A 24,399-nucleotide genomic window follows, 5' to 3' on the forward strand; every position below is an offset into this window, starting at 1 on the left:
ACATGTGGCTATGAACTTGTTAATTGTAATTTTCTGAATGTGATGTTGCAATTCCAGTTACAAAATCAAACCCTTACTGAGCTGCAAAAACTAAGGCTTTTCGTTTTGTAAAGTGGCTGAGATACACAATGTCACAAATAAAATGTCATCATGAGTCTAAATATAAACCAATTGAAAATAAAATATTTCTTGGCTATTAGTTAGCCTTTGGGTGTAGCAAAAACACTGAAGGTGAGTGAGTAATGATCCTTTGCCTAACTATAGAAAGGCCCTAGGTAATATTTGGATGAGCAAATACTTTTTTTTTTTTCCCGCTGTTAAATAATGTAATTTGATCATGGTACAGTACATCCAATTTGTTAAAAATGTACATTAGCCTAATTTTCCTGAGCAGCACCAACAATAGCTTTAGGAACGCCTCTGAAGTCTGCTAGATGTTGGCTAGTATTTTCTTTTCTCCCATTGAAAATGTTACTGGAAACAGAGACTGCTGGTAACTTGCCATATCGGTGACATGAAATGCATGGCATCCTGAATTTGTCAGCAGTCTGCTGCTATCTCTTTTCTTTCCTTTAAATGAAAGAGGGCCAAGCCCCTTCCCTGTGATGGTGAGCAGCTAGCCATGGTCTTCAAGAACTGGTTATATTAAGGAGCTGCTTCTGCTTTTGTATGACTTGCTTTCTCTTCTTTTTGATCAGTACGTTAACTGTGGTTTATCTTCCAGTACTCCTCAGTATTCCACTAGTCATGGTTGTTTTTAAACACTCCTCTCTTGCCCATTAGTCCAGTAGATTTTTCTGTATTGCAGCAGTATCTTAAACCTCACGGTATTTGCTAAACTGAAATTTATTCACCAGTCATATTCATCAGGTTTGTTTAGGTTTTGGAGAGTTCTAATATCTAATGTGTGAAAAGTTTATTATTCACTGCTCTTTTCTTAACTGCTGTGCTATCCTGGAGTCCTGTGGTGTGGTGAGAAGGGACTGGTTTAACTGAGGAACGTTTATGTTACTCTTTAATTGCATTAATATGAGCAGGCAGAGCTTTTTCCTTCCCTTTCATGAGGTAAGTTGGAAGTAGTTGCCATCGTGAGACTTAAATCTAGGAGAAACTTTCACCAGACTAATCTTCAATAAAATACTGGTTCTTGTTGTCTTCCACTCAACCCCACTCTTTCCCTCTTCTTCCTCTAATAAAAAAACCCAGCCAACCACCAAACAGTGGAAGGTTTGTGGCAGTTCAGAGAATTAAAATCACCTCTGCTGAGGAGATCTTAAATTTTGGACTTCTGTGTCTTTTGAGTGATTTGGCAAAGTCACTTTGGAGCACTCAAAAATGCTAATTGATGTAAACTCATTCCTGTGAAAATTGGTGTAGCTTGCTCTTGCAAGTGTGCAGAGACGGAAGAGAAAAGGTTGTTGTTGAAAATATCAAAGATACTTCTGCAGTAATTAAGGACATATCTTACTGTCTTAAGTGAAGAAGTTGTGCTAATACATCAAAGAGGAGAAATGAGTCATTCAAGCGTTGCAGGTTTGGGTGAAATCTGTGGTTCTGCTGTGGTAAGCCCCCTCAGGCCTGGTCTCGAGGTCTGTCTGTGGTACCTCTGCAATGCTAGTATGGGGTGGAGGTGGGGGGAGAGCTGCGTAGAAAATAGTATAAGCAAGGATACTGTTTGGCTTGCAGAAATTACTAATGATAAGCAGACCTCCAAATCATAGCTTGACCCCTAGACTGTGTTTGCAGAATGCAGTTTAGCAAATTCAGCTTGGGACCCAGTAACAACTAGGGAATTCTGTAAATACATCCTCCTGTTACGTGACGTTCCCACTTACAGTCTGGACGTCACTCTTGTGGAGAAGTCATCAAATCAGGAGCTTCGTTCTCAATTTCAGGGACCTTTTTTCAGCCTTTCTGTAAAGTGGCGTTAATTTGGCCACCATAGGTACTCCGAGGAGAACATTGTTTTGTGTTGTTTTAGGGGCTTATTTCTATCTCTGGAAAGAGAGAAATCTTAGAAATGTAGTACTTACCTGTCTAATATTATCTCTTTTAAGCATTCATTTTATTTAGGTAATGTTTTATCCTTACAGGGAAGAGCACACCGTGACCAGCAGCTTGTGTTACTCAAGGAGCATCTAGAAAAATATTACAGGAGCCGCAATCGGAAATGGATTGTTTTATTTCCAGAAGGTGGCTTTCTTAGGAAAAGGAGAGAAACAAGCCAGGCATTTGCCAAGAAAAACAATTTGCCATTTCTTAAACATGTCACCCTGCCGAGACTTGGGGCAACACAACTAATTCTGAAAACGCTTGTAGCGCCGCAAGAAAACGGAACTCCAGCAGGTGGAGATGCTGTGATAAAAGGTAAAGACTGCTTCACTCTGGTGGATAAAAAGCAAATTGAATGTGTAAGATTTGAGTTAAGCAAAAATATTGTGTTGATTTGGTCTCTTTAAATGTCAAACACATCCATAATGGACATTCATATTTATATAAATGTTTTCATGTTTACTTTTAGTTCCACTAACTTTATTTCTGATGTTGAGACAAAAAAAAAAGAAAAAAAAAAAAAGAAAACCGTAGTTTTAATTTGATTTAATCTATGGTGTGGCTGTGTGAAAGCTTGGCTTGGCACACATGATGGGTAAATATAAAGATACTGGAATGAGCACCCAGAGTGAGGAAGGTGGGCTGCTCCTTTCAGCAAGACTGATGATTTGTCCTCGTTTATGGTAGTATGGAAATATAGTAAAAGTATTTCTGGAATATGCAAACTATATATTCATAATTTCTATTCCTGGCTGTAGAAGCTTCTTTGCGTCCAGTATTGTATACTTCATTCCTCTTCCTGAACTATTTGCTATTGAGTTTGAGTTGTTCTGTTCTCTGCAGATTTTTATGAGAACTGTCCCCTTTGTTGCTGGAGTTAACTGTTGCTGGTGGCTAGATTTGAAGGATTGTTTTTGCTGCCTTATGTTAGAGTTATGAGGGAATAAGAATATTCCTGTAGCATTACTGTTCTGGAACACCTGGGCTGTAGAGGGAGGGTATGGCTGGGATATAAATAATGCCTGTAGTTATTGGACTTGATGCTTTTACTCTCTTGATTTTAAAATTAACTTCCTGGCACGTTCAAGAGCGGGTTTAGATCTTAACCTAGTTGTAGGTTTCTGTTACTTAATATAGAAACAATGACTGGGGGTTTGTGGTGGTGTCTTGTTGATGGGTGGTGCTGGTATTTCCATAGCCAAATTATTGTAGTTGTTTAGCGGTTTGGAACAAAGGTCCATGCTGATGAAGCCACATATGCAGATGACTTCAGTTTTTTTCTGTCTGAAGGTCAAATTTCAAGGTTAGCAGGAACCTTTATACAGAAATCGCTTCCAGATGTTTCGTTTTGAAGTTAATCTTGTCAGCATAAGAAATTAATGGAGATTATGTTCTTGCAGGGGTGGAGGGAAGATTTTAAATGAACTGAAAATCAAGCCATGGAATGCATCAGAATATTCCAGGCTACATTCAGAAGTGAAAAGCTGAAGAAAGCCCTTTCTGTCTTAGAAAATTTTAGGTTTAGAAGAGAGAAACAGTATACCCCAGTCCTTGTTGTTTTTTAAGGGGAAAAATTTGGCCTGTTCCTTTTCTATTTCTTCCTATCTCAAAGGCAAAAATGTATGAAAAGCAAGAAGTTACCCAGATGAATTACAGTCCCCCTAGTTCTGTAAAGGGACCAAAAGCACTTGTCAAATACCAATTTTATGTTTTCATACTCCTAGATTGCTATCACCTTAGCTGAACATCAAACCTGACTCTTTTTTTGAGCAGCATGATTCAGACTCTGGACAAGTGAGCATTTGATAGTGGTTGACCTAACTGGGTGCTAAAATAACGGAATTGTCTCACAAATACAGTGGAGCCCCATCTGTCCGCTCTACTCAAAAAAACAGAAGGAAAGATAAATGGGCAAAAATAGGAAAGAAATGTGTGGGTTCAGCTATCATTCTTTGAGAGTAATGGACATGAAAACATAATAAAAGGGATGAAGAAGGGAAGTAAAAGTAAATTTTATATGCTAGGAAAGAGTAATATCGATACATAATGAAGCTGAGAGTGTTTAAGTCCTCTCTTCTTTTAAGCTTACAAAAATGTTTCTAGCATGGTAAAATTTCCCATTCAGAGATGTATGAAAGGTAATTCTTGATCAGTATCTCCTATAGAAGATTCTTCCTTTAACCTTCTGCTTCCCAAATGCTTTTACTGTACTCTTGCCACTGCCACTTCAGAAAATTTTTGAAGAATGTTCAGTTGAATGAAGTATAATTGTATAAACTGCTAAGGTTATAATATAAAATTAGAAGCCTAAAAAGTTAGTGATCACCTGTGCTTTTTACCTGTTCTATCTGTCCCAGTTTTTTAAAACCACGTGAAAAACCCTGGCTCAACCTGAAATCAAACATGTCTGTGTCCTCTTCGAGGTGGCCATTTGAGCGGTGGGTGCTAGAACTAGATGTGGTGTATACAGCAAAGGTTTCCCTGGTGTCTTGCCTAGAGATTGCGTATAAACTTTTGCGCATCATTACTGTACTCCTTTGCTTGAGAAATGGCGTTTTTGTCAGTAGCATCACACGTGAACGTCATGGTTGGCTGAAAATGTTTCTCCTCTGCACTGCTTCTTGTACTTTATACTATCTTATTTAGCAACGTTCCTGGTGTCCTGGGTTACCAAATTATTCAGCCTACTAAAATAATCTTTCTTCTCCATTATGTATCATTCTCTCAATCTTTTTGTTAATCATCGAGCTTTATTGATAATGATGGGAGTTCACCTCCCTCCCCCACCCAGTTTTAAATTGCTTTGTAGATTAACAGTTAATTCCTCCTCATCAAAAATTGTGTCCCTTTCCTATTGAGTTTCCTGGGTAGCTGTGTTACAATGAGTCATGATAAACAGTTGCAGTGTTCTTGAGTGCTGTCACTTTATTAGTACTTAATTAATTTTAAATGATGCTTGTAGCTTTTATACCATTGTAGATTTTATAGCGTTCTACTTCCTGAGCTGGAACGGTGTATACTACTGGGTGAAAGAAGGAAAGATGATTAATTTGTAATATACCATTACTCTGCACCCTAATTTGGTACTAACCCAGTTGCGTACAGTGCTTTCGTCATGTCAGCTCCCCAGCCCAGCTTGCTTCTGTCCGTCAATTGTCACTGAAGTTTTGGCCTTCAATAGTTCAAGAATTGTGCAACAGATAAATGCTACATCATCTGTCCTTCTCTAAGGTCTCTAATCTGATTTCTGTTGTCCATTTCTTAAGAGGTGGGTTTATGTTGTGAAGTGCAAGGGTTCATTGGCCTCCCCAGAATTTCGTTAGCCTTGATTTACGATAATACTATTCTTAATAACCAATCCCCTTTTCAGTTTATTTTTGTACTAGTTATAAATTTTCCACATTGTCTTACCTGATTCTTTCTCTGTAAAGTGACAGGAAGAACAAATGTTCCTGAGCTAGACGATCAATAATATTTAATTATTCTTGTACTTAAACTGATCAGTTCTGTATCAGTTGCTTTTCCAAGGCAAACAGCCTCTATTGTCTTAATTTCCTCCTCCCTCCTAACAGTTTTCCAAGCCTTCTTTCATATTTAAAGTCCCAAGTACTAGCCTTCATCAGGGTGAACTTTAACTTATTGCTGGTAAATACCAAGTTAAATGACTAAAACAGTTGTTGCTTTTGCTGCCTTTTGAAACACTTGTTTAATTTAAGGAAATCTTACAATTTTATTTCTAAATAAATAGGATGGAAAAACACATAGGAAAGATAGTACTATCTTTTGATGGCTTGAGTGCCTTTGAGGCTAGAAAGTACACACAATGTAGTAAAGTGGTGTCTGTGCCTGAAAAGGTGGTGTAAGTTAATTCTGGTGTCTGATGAAAGCATCCCTCTGGGCCCATGTACGGTGCTGCCCAAACAGAGGGCTGCAGCCAGCACCTGCATTTGAGGAGAAGTTTTTAGTGCAGAACAGAAATACAGGCAGCACAGAAATGCTTGATGCATAGCCATCATCACCTTCACCCTGTAAGAGAGGGGGTGGTGCGTGCCTGCGGGGGTATTTTATGGGTTCGGGTTTGTTAATTTTTTTAACAGGACACTTAGTCTCTGGCATAGTTGCAAGTACAATGTTCCTTCACTTAGTAAGAATTGATCTTGCGAGTTTTAGAACTAGTAAAATGTTCCAAATGCCAAACAGCTGCCAATTCACAGGAGTTTGGAGCAATTGTTCACCGAAGATAAACCTTCCAGAGCTTATTTTTGATCAGGCTTGCTCTAGTATGTTTTTTTTAATTCTGCTTTATTTTACCATGTGGCATCTGATCAGAGGTTTTTATGAGTTTGCTTAAAGCTGTATTGAAATCTTATCTTACTGCTTTCAAATGCAGCACAGTACATTCAGTTCTGATGCTTTTTGTCAGAAAAATTCAATTTTCTTTTCTGCAGAGCTGGACACTGGACTTCATAATTGATATTTTTTTTAAATCAAACTTTTTGATTCACTGTTATATGAGGAATGTGACTGGAATAACATGTGGGAAGGCCTTTTTTTTTTTTTTTTTTAATCCTGGAAAAGGGGCTTCTTGTTTTGTTCCAGGTGACTTCTTACAGAGAAATCTGGGAATGATAAAATGTTACATCTGAGAGCTAATCTTTGAGAAAAAAAGTTAATTTTAGGGTCAATGGTCCAGTTGATCACATGAGGATAAGTAGAGAACAAGGGGCAAGTTACGAGAATGCATTACTGTGCAGGGGGAGGCAACAGCCTCTTCTGGCTGCATTCAGGGTGATGTAAGTGTTCAGGAAACCACACCTGAATACTAGTGAATGCTAGTAAGTATTTTCTTTTTCAAGTGGAAGCTGCGGTCCTCAGGGTCAGGCCTGGCTGGTGCATTCTTTCCCACTCCAGATCCAATCTGGCAGTATCGCACCATCCAGAGCTCGGCTGGGGGTGAGGTTTCCTGCTGAAACCTGTCTTTGCAACTTGCTCTTTTTCTCAGTGGTAAACACTGACGGTGTGCTGGCGGGTTTGAAGAGTTCTGCGCATAGTCAAATCTGGATTTTAGCACTGGTTGAGGGTAAACCCAGGGAAGAAGAGAGAGGGGATGAAGAGAAGCTCTGAACCGCATGAAATTTGTAATTGTAGACAGTCAGGTATATGCTGTGAGAGGAGAGTAGAGGGTGACAAAGCACTGAATGCCTTGAAGACACTGATGTAAGTCGCTTCATAACTAAATAAGAAGCAGCTATCACCAAATCCACAGCTAGAACAAAAACAAGGAGAATAGTTACAAAAATTTGTCTCTGCTGGTGACTTAAAAAACAAACAACAACAAACCAAACACAAAAATCTCCAACCAACCAAGAAGTTAAGAAACTGTTTAAATTTTATTTTGATTTTTTTGTCTAGGCCAGAAAGCTACTGTTAGCTGTGACTGTTCAGTCTTCTCTTAACACTCACAACACAAGTATGTACCATGCATACCAGGGTACATTGTTACTACGTAGTTTGGATGCAGCTGTGTAGACAGATGCCTGCAGGCCTGTTTTGAACATTTATGTACTATTTCAAAAAGAATCAGGCTGCTCACATTCTGAGGCAATTTGCGGAATCAAAATCCTCCACCTGCGCTGAAAGTGGCAAGCAGACTGATACCACAGAAAAAAACCCTAGTGCTCAAAGAGATCTGCTTAGATCTGGCCTCTGAACAGTTTCTTCTGCTGCAGTCTCCAGCAGGCAGGCTGCTCAATCTTTCAGCAGGTGCTAGGAATGAAGGATGGGGGTGTCTTCTAATGGCAGGTAGAAAGTAGGTAGAAAAAGGGTTTGGCAAGCAGAAGCACCCATGGCTGCATTGGCCAAGCCAAGCATGGCAAGAGGAGTTCTTGAACAGGTATATGCAACTGCCTTTTTTTCAGCTACATGTGCCAGACCTGATTCACACCCCGTTATAACTAACGCAGCAATCTTTCTGTTCCGAGTTTCTGTTAGTGTGTATTTAAAAAATAGAGTTTATTCTTGTTCAAAGGTCTGCTTAGGCCTGAAAGCAGTGTCCTCAGAGAGACTGAGGTCCTACCCTTTGTGTTGTGTTTGTGTTGTCTGGTATTTTTTCAGTTTCAGGATCTGTTAGAGCTTCATGTCTTTAACATAAATATGCTCATGAGCAGGGTGCAACATGGTATAACCCCCCCGAAAGCACTATAAGATTTATTTCACAATTGATTTTCTGAAATCCTTGGTGACTCAGAGGTTTTTGGCAGTGTGAGATCTTGGATGATTATGTAAGGCTTATTTTAAACCAGAGCATGCAGAAATATGCCTGTGGCTGATTTGATAGCATGTCTTGGTAATTGTACATGGAGGGAGCTGTGCTAAGACCTGCTTGCTCTAAAGGAGGGTCTATGGAGGCTGTTGTTACCTTCAGAAAAATTGTTGTGTGGGTTTTTTTTTTCCTTTCTTCCCCTAATCTGGGGTTTCTGGTGGCTGTCAGAGGCAAGTTTTTCTTCCCACCCTGTCCTGGCGGGGCTCAAGGTGAGTTTGGAGCTGGTCTGAGGAATCCATGCAGCAGCTCTGCTCCACAAAAGCAGAATGTAGGACATCAGCACAGAAGAGGACTGCAGGAGTCTTCCCGTAATGAAGTTTGAACCATTAACCACTGAAAGAACAGTTTGAAATACTAGCTAAATATTTAATAAATGATTTTAAAAGATTTTACTGTAAATAATAAGATAATGTGCCCATATTCATCTGGCACTTTTTAATTGCAATTAAAATGATCTCTGTTGCTTACTCGGACAATTTACTTTATCCATTCTTACTTTACATCTGGGAAAATAATAAATTGAATGGCTTTGTTCAGAAATCCATTTCTAAATGAATACTTCTGTGGATTTACTATTAATTTGTTATTGGCTTTTCTCTAATACATTGCTACTTTTAAAATGAAGGACTCTGTAGTTAGTGCTTTTCTTAAGAGACTTGACAAGCACTCTGTCATGATGCTGGCAAGACTGGAGCCTCTAATGGGACCTCGTGTGCTTATTTTATGTGTCTTGTCAGGGTTTTAAAATACTGCATCTCCAGAAGGTGACACTGGATGCTTCAGCTTAACTCTTCAAGCTTGCTCTTGGTCAAATTTTGGAATAGCATATTGCATGCTACTAATAACTCATTACCTAAATATTAGGAAATACTGTCTAGCCTTATTCAGGTAGTGTGCGTACATTTGTAACAAAGCAGTACAACTCCGCTGTTGAGTAGACACCACTACTGAAAACACTAGCTGCTTGTTAAAATAATTGATAGATCTATGTGATAGTGTTGCTGTAATTGTCTTCTCACATGTAATTAAATTAAACACAAATGAAATGAAATGGAGGTAGAAACTTGCTAGTCAGTCCTTGCATGTATGTGCTGGTTTGTGCTAATTAATAAGTGGGGTTTAGAGTGCGCCTCAGACTGTGTGTTGCAGATTTCTTCGTGTGTGTGGTAGCTCTTCTGTAAAATTTGAGTGGCGATTCTGGGCAAGAGCAAACATCTGTCTAGCCCAACATCTTGTCCATGGCTCCAAGTGGGTATTAGAGGAAGAGTGTGAACACAGCAAACAGGCATCATACTTCTCCCACGTGCTCTCCTAGTTTCGGACTTGTTTCCAGTGTGGTAGGTTTCCCAAGCCAGATGGGGGCTGCTGCCCATTTAGTTAACCCTCCAATGGATTTCTTCCGTGTACTTGTCCGGTTTCCTCTCGAACCCAACTCGGCATCCTTGACATCCTCTGGCAAGGGGTTCCCCACAGTTCTATTCCCCTCTGTACAAATAATTATTTCTCTCAGTTTACTCTGAAAACTTTTCCTCTCGGCTTCATTTTGAATATGCCTGTTCTCGTGTTGAGAAAGACAGTCTGTCCCCGTGCACCTTCTTTATGCTGACAGCGTTTCTGTCAACCTCTGTCGTACGTCTTTGATAGCTATATCAGCTGCAGGCTCAGAGAGTCTTGTACTTTGTACTAAAACTTAACACCTCTTACGTGCTTCTGCCAACAGGTGGCTGTTTTTAATAGTCTACCCTTTAAGTGCTTTAAGATACTGCTGGGTATGATGTAAGCATATCACTATACTAGGATATTAAACATTAAGTAAGCATCTTACTATACTAGTCCAAACATAACGTGACCTCAGGTACAAGGCAGCTCCAGTTCCCACAGAATAAAGTTGACAAGATAAACTCAAAGTGCCATCTTGGCAGCGTGCCCCTGCTTCCTGGTTGCTTTCCAGGTCTGCTGCTCTCCCTCTGCAAACCTGTGAATTGAAGACATACTAGAGGGAGATCATGGCTTGGCTGTGTCTGACCTTGACCATTGCTGGTAGTAACCTATGTTTGGATTTAAGTTTGACTCTCCTGAATCATCTCCACAGCAAATATTTTCACCTCCTTTGATCCTTTTTTTCCCGGTTTCTAAATGTGCTGAGCAGCATTTGAACTTGCACTGGTATCCATCTTATTGGAACCTTGTGGATAAAATCTCCTCTCTGTTGTGAAAACTGACGATCTTCTATTTGTTGCCTTCTTGTCTTTAATGCACAAAGTGTTGTGTTTACTCTTTATCCCATAACTCAGATTTTTAAGAACCTTTGAGGGATCTGCATGTCTGTTGTTTCATCAGTGAGCTGCAACTGCAAGCTCTTACAAAGGCCCAGTTGTAAATGTGCTTAAAGTCCAGACCAAGAAAGTTGGATTTTTATTTTTTAACTTCCTTTTGGTAGAGGAGGGGAAGCACCTAACTTTTGGGCCAACATGTTTTGTGACTGTATTCACACCCAGTGAGTGAACTTGCTCTGTTCTGTGTACTACAATACGTAAGAACAACAGAAATAACTGTGAAAATAAAATCCTGGTCTAGCAGAAGTTTGTAACAATATTTTTGTGCTCTGTAATGAAATCTGGATTTTATTTTTGGCTGTCTAATTTTATTTGTGCCTCATACCTCATGAAGTAATATAAAAATGGAGTAAGTCTCAAATAAAAGACTTGGATGTTCTGATTACTTTTAATACCATGTTTCTTTTTGTTTCTAGAGAGCAAATCGAAAGGCCTCCAGTGGGTGATTGATACAACCATTGCGTATCCCAAAGGTGAACCTATAGACATCCAAACTTGGATTCTTGGCTACCGACAACCAACAGTGACACATGTACATTACAGGTAGGAAATAAACCTTCTACTCTTAGATTGAACTAAAATACTAAAACCCCAAGTACTTACAAATTAGTAACATCAAGTTTTAGGATATGGAAAATCTGTAGCAATGTCGTCTTTATGTGTGTCTCTCACAGGTGGGCAACTCATTATCTAAACAAAACACAGCTGTCTTTTCAAAAGTTCAGAGACCATGCCGTATCTTAGCACATTTAAGTTTTTGGCTAGTGTCCTGTGGCTGAATATAGTAGTGAGGTATATGTTCGATGGCTAGGTCCTCCTTTCCACTGTAATGCTAAGGTGCTGGCAAACCGATCTTGATTGTTGTTTTTTTTTAATAATGACAGCAAATTAAAAATCACTGTGTTATTAAATAAACAGGTTTCCTGAGAGATAGTTATATATTGTATTTAACTTTCTGACAAAGAAATGTCAGCTTTTTGACTCGAAGCATACTCTTAATAGTTGAGCAGAGCAACACTCTGGAAATTGACTCTCATCGACACCTAGGATGGGTTACTATTAAAACTTTCCTCCTCAGCAGTTCTTTGTCTCAAGACCTAATCTAATGGAGAGAGAAGCTGCATTTTGCTTTTGGTTTGCAGTTAATTGCATGTCTGAAATTTCCAGAAATATTTTAACACTTTTTCTATACCAAATAAGTTGATCACATTTTATCTCAAAATTGCATTTTTTTTGTCTTAATTCCCTTTTGCTGATTTTGGGGAGCTTTTAGACTCTTACAGTAAGCTTTCAGATATCCACGTGTGGATCCCCTGGGGGGATCTGGCTTAACTGGGAATGACCTTCTCCAGCATTGCTGCTGTGTCAGTGTTGTGTGGTGCAGACTCCAGGCTGCTCACTGGAGTTCCTTTCCACGGCCATGTTTAAAATCTGTCCGTGCTTTTTATAGAAATCTGCCTTCAAGTTTTTCTGAAGGTGAACATACTTACACCCTAATTTACGTAAGATACCATAATATCTGTTGTGCTTTATTCAGGTCACCTTAGTGTACTCTCTCAGATATCTGGGATAATTGCAAGTTGAAGGTATTTAGAATTTTACTGAAGAGTATTTCTAAAAATACTTTGAAAAAGAGAGAAGGTTATCTTAAGTTGAATTAACTTCCTGCTTCTAAATGTGTATATTCAAAACCTATTTTTGAGCACAAGCATAAAGATGATGTAACCTTCCTTGTATTGAACTTGAATATTACAGTCTTCTAGTACTAAAATTCTAAGAAAAAATACTAGAAATTGTTTATTGTTGGGTGTAGGTTTGTTTTCTTCCAGAGGGTCTAAATCACTGGTTTGGACAAGGACAAGCCTCTCAATTTTATTTTTCTTTCTTAAGATTTATTTTATTTTTAATAACCTCTAGTTGTTACGACTGACCTTTAAAAACATTTGAAGTATGCCCCAAATGGAAACTAGCGCAGTGGCATGTCTCCGAAGGCGGAGTGCTGGATGTAATACCTCTGAAGTGCAAACAGAGGGTCTTAAGTGGAACTTTGGCTAACTTTCCAGTCCTGGTAATTCTTAAATCGGCATGTCGAGTTTAGGCATGAGTCCTCTAGACTGTAAATGCTTTGGTTGGATGCAGGTTAGCAATTCTTAAAGATGTATTTAACAAAGTACTCTGGCTGTGACAGCGGGCAGTAGCAGCAAAGGTGCAGGAAGGCAGCCCGTGCACCGTCCCTCCACACGTAAACATGCGGTGGCTGCGATGTGTTCTGAGCAGGTGTTGCATCTGGATCGTTCTTTTGGTAGGTGCTGATGGACCTGGCCTTCATGAACTTGTCTAATACCATTTTTAACCTGCTTATACTTAAACCCTACAGTTGCCCATGACACAACGTGTAACTGTTCTTGAGAGTGGCAGCCAGGACCAGTTCCTTTTTGCTTGTCTTAAATTCCCCACCTGATGCCCTAAGTGGGTGCAGCCTGTTTCCTACGTTGTGCCAGAAGTGGATGAATCATTCCTCAGTGGCGCTCTCCCTGGCCTGTGATTTTACGAGCTTTCTCATATCCTGCCTTAGCTCCCAGCCCAACAAGCTTTCATCTATTTGGTGTCTCCTTACGCAAAAGCCTTTCCCTGATTATCTTGTTACTTCTGTCTGTGTCTTTTCTGGTTATGCTACAACTAGGTTGCGAGTTGACTGACATCCTGAATTCCCCACAGGGATTGTGGGATCGCTTACCAGAGTAATAAATAGCTAACCTTAGAGGCCGTGGCAGCGTATGCATAGCTGCTGGTGTTTTTTCCTTCCCCAGTGTTCATTGCCTTGCATTTACTGGTATTTAATTTTGTCTGCAACTATTGTCAGGTCCTTCTGCAGCTCTTCTCTTTAACTAGCCAAAATAATTCTATACCAAAAAAGTCATCTTGATTTTGTATCCTTTTTTCCAGCTTAAGTGTGTCATCTAGCTATGATATGCTAAGACAGACCTTTTAACGTATCTGGAATTAGAGCTGTAGTTTGGAATGAATATGGTGAATTTTCACCTTCAGTGTTTTTGACAATAAAAATTATTTTTAGATATTTTTGTGTGGCTTTAAGAATATTGTTCTGTTTTACATGAAGGATATATTTATCCATGGCAGGATTAGCAGAGAGTGACTCAACAGCGTATGTACATGACTTCACTCATGTTGCATCATCCTGTTCTGTTGCTTATACAGAAATTGTCCTGTTGGATTCCCTTCAGGGCATTAGAGCAAGTGATTATTTTTTTCCCAGATCCCTTGACTAGACTTCTTAGGAGTTATTTTTTTAGCAGAATGCTGTAACGTGATGGGCACCTTCAGGGTTTTGCCAACTTTAAATCATGTATGGATGGTTTGAACAGAGTTATTGGTACCACTGAGGACCTGTGAAGATGGAGCCATGTGCCTGGGAAACTGGGGGTGGTGGACAGGGAAGAGTAGGGAACAACTCTCTCTCTGGAGTTAAAGAAAACACTACAGCTCTGCTGTCGCTGTATTAAACCTTCTCGGGGATCAGGAAGCCAGATATTTGAAGCCCAGTGGGCTGACGTCAATTTCTTAGAGCTCATTTTTGAAATTACAGGTATGGCCAGTGGAAAACTGTCTCTCAGGAGCTTTGCATGTGTGCCTCCTGGGTACTGTCCTCACTTGTCTGAAAACACAATGATGTCTTGAGCCTGTTTCTGTGTCAGATCTTCATCGGGAGCAGTTATGGAAAAACACCAAACCCCTTTATGCTGGTTAAACAGCGCATGCTACAAACAGCTGTACTTCGTGACCAGTTAGCTGATCCTTGCCCTGTCAACCTCCTTCCTCTCATCCCTGGCACTTCTGTTTGGGAATGCAGAGTGTCTTACTGTGCTGAAGTGTCCTGGGAAGTTTCTGTCCCACGTTGCTCCCTGGGAGCTGGTCAATCCATTGGGCAGAGGATGATACAGCAGACCTGCATAGCTGTACGGCTTGACCAGGAAACCTGAACTGCTACTTTTAAGTTCATCTTCCATGAAGAGACCAAAACATTGCTGTAACAGAGCCATTAGAGTATCTGGGGTTGGCAGCTGGGAACGCTGGCACTTGTTCTGCAGGTCACAGATTTGAGGTGGTTCCTCAGTATTTCTTGATTTTGATAACAATTTGGTATTAAGTACTCTTTTGTCCTTAACAGTGTAGGCAAGGATTAAATCTGTGGCTGAGGTTTGTCCTGTTTGCCAGAAGGCAGCTCTGCAGAGAAGGACCTGGGGGCTCTGGTGGGCAGCAAGCTGCCCGCGGGCCGGCAGTGTGCCCTGTGGCCAAGAAGGCCAATGGGATCCTGGGGTGCTTTGGGAGGAGCGTGGGCAGCAGGTCGAGGGAGGTGATCCTGCCCTCTGCTCTGCTCTGATGAGGCAGCATGTGGAGTGCTGTGTGCAGTGCCGGGCTCCCCAGTTCAAGAGAGACAGGGAGCTACTGGAGAGGGTGCAGTGGAAGGCTACGAAGGTGATGAATGGGCTGGAGCATCTCGCTGGTGAGGAAAGGCCGAGAGAGCTGGACCTGTTTAGCCTGGAGAAGACTGAGAGGGGATCTTATCAATGGCTACAAATATCTAGGGGGTGAGTGTCAAGATGACAGTGCCAGGCTTTTTTCAGTGGTGCCCTGTGACAGGACAAGGGGCAACGGGCACAAACTGTAGCACAGGAAGTTCCATGTCAATATGAGGAAAAACTGAGGGTGACGGAGCGCTGGGACAGGCTGCCCAGAGCGGCTGGGAATCACTCCTGCTCTGGAGACATTCAAAACCTGCCTTGATGCGAGACTGTGCAACCTGCTCTAGGAGAACCTGCTTTAGCAGGGGCTTGGACTAGATGATTTCCAGAGGTCCCTTCCAACCCCAATCATTCTGTGATTCTGTGACCAGATGCCATCTCTACTGTGTGAAAGGACAGTCGGGATTGAAACATGCTTTTCCCCTTTTAGAGTAGCCCAGAGCAAGGAATTGATGCATGACAGTGGTGGGCAAAAAAGCAACGTTTTCTGTGCTAGTTGAACTGGAGCAGGGGAGACTGCAGAGCTTTTTGTTCTGGTTGCCCGGTCAGTCCTTTCTGCTGATTGCCTTGGTCACAGCCTGTCTCTGTCTGCCTTGTGGTCTTTTGAATCTAGTGTTTTCCTCTTCTCATAGTGATTTTACTGCAGGATTATTTTTTATCCTACCTCGGGAATAACAGATGAGTGTAGAGGACATAGCAAGCAGCCTTATGTTTTCATTTTTATATGGTTTGCTAGCTGATGGAAATAGCAGAGGAGGATCAGTTTAATCCAGTAAAGCTCAATTCTGATGATGAGCTAAACCTTGTTTTTTCAAACTTCATTTTACAGTATAAATTACATGTTTTTTTGAAGTTCATAATCAGGCTAAACTGTGGCCTGATTTTCTTCAGGATGTCAAAAGTAACTTCCCTAGAAAAAAGGACAGCTACTAAGTTTCAGTTTCTTTAGAACACAAAGATGTAAGAACTTGCCCTTCTAACTATTGAATCATTTTTTTGACCCTGACAGATTAGTCTCAAAATTCATTGGAAAGTGCTGAAAAACTGGGTTTGCTCCCTGAAACATAATGCTGAAAGAGAATATCTAATTAACTTCTTCCAGGTCGAATGGCACTGGCATTTTTGGGGGGATTTTCAACCCATCTGTTAAAGCAGTAAGCACTAAAAAAAAAAAAAAAAAGCTGGAAGGTGCAAGTCATCTCTAACTAAAAGCATAACTGGGAGACCTGCCCTTTATTACAAGTTTCTTGGGAAGGTTTGTTTCCTCTTCTCAGAATGCTTTAGCTTTATGCTTGGGTCGTTTTGTGATGTGCGTTGGCTGTAAGTCCGGCATCACTGCAGTTACACTCAGCAGAAATGGGCTGCGTGGTTTGGGGTCTGTGTAGCAAGACTTCATACTGTCTGCTATTCTCAGCTCCCACCATTTCCCCACAGTGAGTTGAGCTATGGGATTATTTCTTTTCTTCTTAACACCAGTCACTTCTTTAGTCTACTGACTTGGTGTTTCTCAGCTAGTCTCCAAGTTTCTCTAATAGTAAGATCTCCCACGTGCTGCAGCTCTGTTGTCCAAGCCCGAGAGACAAAAATTGCAAAGACCCTGGCTGTGAAGTCTGTACGATGCGTGGCTTCCCCTCAGTTGAGAATGGCGTGGGGTTGGGGTTTTCTTGCTTTAGCTTCCTGCTGGGTCGTGCCTGGGTATGACCATACCTCCTTGCCTTGGCACTGCGGTAGTGCTTGCGGTGTAGAGGCCCCGACATCGGAGCCAGCCGTAGTCGCCTCCACCGCAGACGATAGCTGCATTTAATGCTGCGTGAAAGTACCACGCTATTTCCAGCCGACTCAGCTGTCTTTGTGCCATAATGCGGACAAGTACTATGTCACCTTTCTTTGTCATACCAGTTTTTGTACTGTGCTGCTGTTGAAGCAAGTTTTCGGCTGCTGAGGAAGTTCTTTTTTTGTGTCTACACTGATACACACTTACTGAAATAAACTAGACTCCTAGCTATAAATAAGATGGAAAACATCGTGGTTGCTGTATGAGTTTTGCAGAAATGTGAAGGGTGTCTAGCTTGGCAGTATATTTTAATACACTTTTTAAATGCAAGTAATCTCATGCCTGAGAGCTACCAACAACCTTCATCGTGCTGAGTTTATTTAAAGAGTCGTTGAAACAGCAACAAATACTATGATTTAGGAAAAAGCAGGGGGTAATAAAGAACTTTAATTCAGGGTTAGGACAGATGGTGAAAGGCAATTAGTACTTCAAGGTGGTACCCGTGAACTTCAGTATTTTAATACAGAATCAAAAGTTGTTTCTCCAATAAGGACCATTTAAGAAGTTTAAATGTTTCTGAAATGCTGTATTTCTGAAAATGATTTGGTATCTTTTGAGGAATGGCCTATCAGTAGCTCCACAATTAGTAGTCTCCATGATTTCTTAGTTACGCCAGTATGTCTTTGGCAGTTACATCTCCTTTTTTAAAAATCCTTTCTTCTTTCCTGGACTATCATTTATGCTAATACATTCTGGTTTGGGACAAAATACACATTTGTGTAGTGGTTTAAGAAAGTTGCTGTCCCTCAGTCAGCTATATGGAGTGTCCCACATCTGTTGTCACCTCACAGCTGCAGATGGGTAACCTCCAGCTAGAAGACAGTGCTTCATTACTGAGACAGCTTTGTCAACTCAGTCTTTACTTCTACCACACGCTTAACTTCCCGGGTGCAACCTGTGGTGCCACTGCTGTTACTGAAATTTAGCCCCTTCCCCACCTCCCCCTGATGATAGCAAAGTAGCTGTTCCCTTGGTGAGAAATGAAATATTTCCATTCCACTTGAATTTTCTGGTCAGGTTATCTTATTCAGTGCTCTTAGATTCCTTGTTTGACACACCAGGAACAAAGGTGCTCTTATTTTCGCACAATGTGAGGTTAGTTTTGTCCAAAAGCTAGAGAGATTCAAGTGCCCAAGAAAATCTAGAAGCTTCAGATATTACCTGTTGACCTTATTCCTTGTCAGGACAGCTCTATGTGCTGGTAACATTTCATTTTCTTCACAAGATCAGCAAAATTTGCTCGTAGTGGCGTTCCTGATGCTGGCTACCCAAAGGTGGGGTAGAGCCAAGACTATGCTCACGCTGTCCACAGTGACACCTGATGCCATGTCTCATTGGAAAGAAGAAACTGTTTCCTGCATCTTTTAACAGCAGACCTGGCAGACCTCGCAGCTGATGGTTGGAGATCCAGTCAGAGCAGTGGCTTTCCGCTGTTGTTTTGGATCAGTTTGGAAGAGTTTTGTAACAGTAGGCTTTCTCAGTTACCTGTCCTGAACCCAGACTGAACCATCTGATGGACAGAGAACAATGATACTGGCAGTATGTTTAGTATAAATACTGGGGAGTTTAGCTTCACCTTTTCTGCTACAGGAAGGGCTTGTTTCCAGAGTTTAAGGGTTTTTTTAAACATTTCATCTCTGATTTAGCTCAGTCATTAGTAAGAATGTTCCACTTGTAAAAATAGCTCTGGAAAATCTAAAAATATATTTGTAAATGCTTCTAAATACACTCGCGCTTACCATTGCTAAATTGTGACAGCCAGTGTAGCATTACTGGAAAACCAGTTGTTTTCCACTCTGCACTAATATTCATTCAAACTAGTTGTAACGGTGATTGCTTTTTAAACTTCTAAGAAACAGAGTTTATATCCAGAAGTTCAAGTGTTCTGGCGCTGTATTGATTCATACAAAAGCCTGGATGGATTCAAGCAAGAAAGTGGCGTGCTGCATTCCATTAGTCTCTCACAATATTGGTATCACTTACACTACTTTGCTACTCCATTAAAGTGCCAGCTTGTAAATTATTTCTAATGAGCATCTTGTAAGATCTTGTAATAATGTTTTCAGACCAGGAGGTGCATCTCTGGAAAAATACCAGGCTTAGCTAGGTTATTGGGCTGTAGAGTTGTTACCCGTTAGGTAACGGAGAAGTGAAAGTGGAGGTGAAGAATATCTCCAGTTTACAATGGAAACGGCGTATGAAGCCAGGTAATCCTAGACCACTGTCCTGAGCCCACACACACGTTCTGGTAGTTCTGAACCATCTTCAGACTTGTGTAAGCAAGCATCTGTCCTTCAAAAATACCATGAAACACAATATTCGGTTGCAGAGTCTTTTTATCTCTTCACAGCAGATAGGCAGAAGAGAGTATAAATAGCTTTGGCAGCTCGGTTGTGTTTGGGGACAGAGAGTAAGTCTTTCATAGTGTTATACGCTCAACAAAGATGGTCCTTTCTCTGTGGGTGTGCTTTTTACTTGCCTCTACATGATTTAATTTTAATCCGCTGTACAACGTCTGTGTTTCAAGATAAAATAGTTCTTTATTACCTGTCATCGTTCTTGGTATGCACACTGAGGACTTGAGATATTTACTGGACCACCAACTATTTCATAGTATCTGTCTTTGGCCAAAGACTTTTCTTCAAACTGTATTTTATGTGAGATAATAGTTGCTGATTTCTGGTTACTGAGACTGGTTTTACTAGAGAACTCCACAGCGTGAGAAAGATGTAGGTAGAATTGCTACAAAGACTACAGTGATGTCTGAGTTCATGTTGATGCCACAGCTGATAAATAAAATTGTTCATCTCCTGACATTGAAGTTATCTCTGTATACCAAAGCACCGTTATTTTTAATTCGCTTACTAGAGCAATGCTTTGCTGCTTTTCTTCTCCACTTAGAGCTTATTTTCCCATGCATCAACCAGAAAGGAAGAGGTACAAATGACTTGGCAACAAAGCAAGCAAAGATGTTGAAAACAGTAACAGCAGCAAAAGCACTCTTCACGAGCATCTTCTGCAGTTTGACATTCCTGTGTCCGTTCAGACACTGCCCACGTGATTGTGGTGTTACTTCAGATTCTTTTCAGTAGAGTCAGTCAAGACTGTGTTGAAAACGAAATGAAAAATCCAGTCATGAAAATAGAAGCATGGCGTAGATGACAGGGTAAATGGGAGCTCACCTGAAAAGAGAAACTTACCGGTCTTTATGTTTCAGAGTATGACTATTTCAGTCTAGCCTGATACACAGATCTCTTCTGCACTGGCCTTCCAGTGAAATGTAGTAGATGTATAAGTTCTTGTATACATCAAAAGGCATTTAGGGTCTACTGAGCAGATTTCACAGTTACTGTAAGACTTGAAATTCTTTTTTGAAAAAAAAAAAAAAAATAATCCACTAGGGTTCGGTGGGTCATTTTGGGGGTTTCTGTATGCATGTATCTCGGTGAATTCTGCCCTGGATTTTCTAAGTAGATCTGGTATTCACTGTGGAAGTACCAAAACGGTAATTCTTCCAGTGGAGTTTTTATAATATAGCAGCAGTATTTGAGTACACTTCCTTACATGGTCAGTTTTCAGCATAAAACCTGCCTTAGAAATTTCAGACAAAGATGCTGGCATCCTTTGAAAAGCCCAGAGGACATATTTTCTGGGATACAGAAGAGCTATTGGTATTTAGTGATGTTGTGTGGCTTCTGCCTGTTGAAGAGCTGCTTCTTCAAAACTGTGGATGAACCTTCCCAGTTCTTTATTTCATTCTGTTTCAGTGTGTGAACTTCATTGCTGCTTGGTTTGGGTTGTGTTGTTTTTTTTTTTAAGGATAGTAATATAGTGCGGTGGTATTCTATCTAAAAAAAACTCCAGCAACTTGGTAGCTTTATCAAATGCTGCAGCACAGCATTTGCTAGAAGTTAATAATGCCAATGTCTTCTCTGTGCATCTGGCTGGCAACCTGGTGTTTCATATCCTTAATACCTATGTTATCCGTGAATTGGAGTGAGAATGAACCATGCAGTTAGAAGGTGATTCTGGTATAAACCTGTGTTTAGAGGTGGGCTGTTGCAGAAGGGGGGAGTTTGTGCTTCGCATACAGAATGCATTTCCTAGGTTTAATTTATGTTTGTTTCTTTGGTAGGATTTTTCCAGTTAAAGATGTACCGGCAGAGCCTGAAGCTCTTACACACTGGTTATATCAACGGTTCATTGAAAAGGAGGATCTCTTGACACATTTCTATGAAACAGGTAGGATGATATCCGGCAAAGAGAACTGTGCTTTGTTAATGTCTTTTCTTGCAAGGATCTCAAGATGCTTGAAGAACATGTGTGCATTCTTCACACAAATGTGGTAGATGTAATTAGTACTGCTTTTTATGTGGCAAAGTATGATAAAAATTATCTAGGAAAGGTAAATTACTCAGATAACGTTAGAATGGGATAGTGTTTGGAAGCTGGCACATTCAAAACAGATCTAAGGAAATCCTCCTTTTTTCTGCAATAACATACAGTTCAGCTGTGAAACTTGCTGCCATGGGCTTTAATTGAGTGGAATAATTTAGCAAGATGCAAGGAGGTAGTGAACATTTGCATACATAGTAATAGTATTCAGAGCTTATGTTAAGTTTGGAGACGATATAAAACCTTCAGGGTTTCAAATGAGCAAGTTCTTGACTAAAAGGGATTAAGTAAGACTGTTACGGCAGGTTATTTTATCTGCTTAGTGTGGCTATTTAGCATGTTCCTCTGGCACTTGTACTGTTAGAGAAAACTGACGTAAGTAGTCTGCAGGCCTAATCCAAAACCGTAGTCCTCTTCTGTTTCCTGCTAAGTGAAACAGAGATGTGCTATGATTGGAAGGATCTGTAAGAATTACACAGCAGAAAGTCTCTGGAGTCTTGACCTGCAGCCCTGTGCTGGCCCCCTTGCTGCGAGGTACTGAGGATCGCTTCTATCGTAATACACTTTCTATGTTAATGGATCAGAGGAATCTAAATAAACTTGGGCATTAATAACATTACCAAAGGGATACTGGCAAGGATGTGATTTAAAATACCAGGTAAATACTTTGAAACTATAGCTGGAGAAGTGTTTCCTCAAGGCATTTTTTCCCCATCCAGTTGATCCTGAGCTATGTGCCCTCCAGCAGGGGGGTGTGGGCGTGTGTCAGAATACAAAATGGAAGAATTCATCATCCTAAAAAAGAAAATCAAGGCAGGAAAAGATAGTTTTATTTCAATGTACAGGAAAGGAAGTTTATCAAACAGACTGAGTAGGAAGACTCCAGAAATGATGCAATTTGTCTCTGAAGAAAAACAATCTCTTCATTAACAAGTATCACAGTTGTTGAGGGGGGACGGGGGATATTCCGTCACCCAAACCAACTGAGGTTAATATTCCAGAGTGGCTATGTTTAACAAAGACACTACTTCTATTAGATGATTTATTGCAAAGACTGCTTTAATTTGATTGTGAGTGCTTAATTTATCGTTTGTAGTTCTTAAAAAGATTAACAGACTTCTTTAACAACCCAAAGATGTATTTTGTTTTATGAAATATGGCTGTCACTCTGCCATCGTTGATGGCAAAAGTCAGACCCTGCTGTATGTATCACATCCAAATGTGTATAGTGGACTTCATTAGCCAAATAACTTTGTGAATCTGTTTAAAACTGCAAGTGTAGTCTATAGGAGGTAAAGAATTCTTGTTATTGAGACATTATTACACAAATACTATTAAAATAAGTCATACCCAAAAAATCTAACTAGTCCAGAATTTCAGAGAGCATAATGAAAATAATCAGATTTGTTCACAGAAATGTGCTTCCAAAATAGGATAATTGTTTATAATTTGCCAGTGTAATCAGTATGAATTAATAAGATGTTTTAAATGTAAATGCTATGACATAGGCATGTGCCTTACTAGGCATAAATTAGCACATTTTAAAGCTACTACCATTTATGCCAGTTGAGATCTTGCTGGCGTTGCTTTTGTTGGCTTACTGCAGAAATGGTGTTACAGTTTTTGGAAACCCCCTGGAAAAGCCCTGAGGCCTAACGTGAGGGGAATCACTGAAGGTGCTCAAGAGTGAGCTTTGTATTGACGTGTTATGTTGCCTCAAGTTGGTGGGGTTTTAAGACTTAGGGCTGTCTCAGCATTTTGATTTTCATGGGGTTTTTTAGTTTTGTGGGTTGGTTTGTGGCTTTTTTAAAAATACACACTACTTAGGAACTTGTCTCACTTCACAAAGCTAGAGTAACACAATATGTGAAAAGTTATGATATGTTAAAATGATAGTTTAAAAGTTTAAAAGTTAAAAGTTGCATTGGCAACGTCATTGGTAGGAATACAATCTTTTGGCATATTTTTGTTTGGGAAGAGGAAGAAACAAAGCCTAAGACACCTTTTTCCTTTTTGCTGTATTCCTAAGTGTTAAGAACTTTAATTGATCTGGGAAAACCCTGTAATATTATACCTCTTAAAAAGAAAAGTATCTCCCTAAAATCTGCATATGAAACTGTCCCATCCTTTCTTACAGGTGCAGTTTACACATTTCATTTATAAAATTTAAACCATTTACAGTTAATATCTGTATGAATAAGAAGTACAGACTCCTATTTTAGCAGCTAGTAAAAAGCTCATGTTGGCAAGTTCATGATTTCTCTGAAGTCTTCAGCAAGATAACCTTGAACACTGCAGTAACACAAATGATTACATTCAGCAGGACAAAAGCATGTGGAGACTAATTAAAAAAACCCAAACTGTAAACTAGGAGCTTATCAGCTGGAAATAAGTAATTTTATACTGAAGTCGTCATGCTCCTCATTCACTCTGATGGTAAGCCAGCTGGTGATGTCACTAAGAAAGTAAGCCATGTCATCGTACGGGGCAACAGAAGAGGGTTTTCACTAGTGCTGTGGAAATACTTTTCTTTGTATCAAATCTGAAACCTCATCTGGAAATTCTGTGTTCAGGTCCATCATCCCAGTTCAAGAAACACCAGCTGAACTGGGAAGAGGGACAGATAATAGGTGCTAAGGTGATTAAGGGGAAGGAGTTGTTCCTGTGAAGGACAGCTAAAAGTGCTTGGCTTGTGTCAGCTAGGGAGGTAAAGGATTGTTTTCCCTGAAAGATATGAGTTGGGGTGGGGGAGACACAGTTGCTATCTGTACCAAGGAAAAAAGAAAGTTATTTAAACCAAAGGTCAGTGTTGGTACAGAAAAACAAATGGGCCATGGAAGAACAAGTGTAGTGTAGAGCAGACAAATGGAAGCTTAGCAGTGAGAATTACTGGGGAATAAATGGTGCGGCAAATCT

The 24,399-nt window shown here is 40.2% G+C and overlaps 1 protein-coding gene across 3 annotated transcripts in view; it reads left to right on the forward strand.

Annotated features, from left to right (window-relative positions):
- Positions 1-24,399, forward strand: part of LPGAT1 (lysophosphatidylglycerol acyltransferase 1) — a 67,167-nt gene that overhangs the window by 35,697 nt on the left and 7,071 nt on the right. For all 3 annotated transcript variants that reach the window (XM_056357349.1, XM_056357350.1, XM_056357351.1), the window contains 3 exons: positions 2,094-2,367; positions 11,127-11,253; positions 21,224-21,330. In XM_056357349.1, coding sequence (XP_056213324.1) covers positions 2,094-2,367; positions 11,127-11,253; positions 21,224-21,330 — 508 coding nt within the window. The remainder of the gene's footprint in view (positions 1-2,093; positions 2,368-11,126; positions 11,254-21,223; positions 21,331-24,399) is intronic.

This window comes from Falco biarmicus, chromosome 12 (assembly GCF_023638135.1).
Source record: "Falco biarmicus isolate bFalBia1 chromosome 12, bFalBia1.pri, whole genome shotgun sequence".
Taxonomy (NCBI): Eukaryota; Metazoa; Chordata; class Aves; order Falconiformes; family Falconidae; genus Falco; species Falco biarmicus.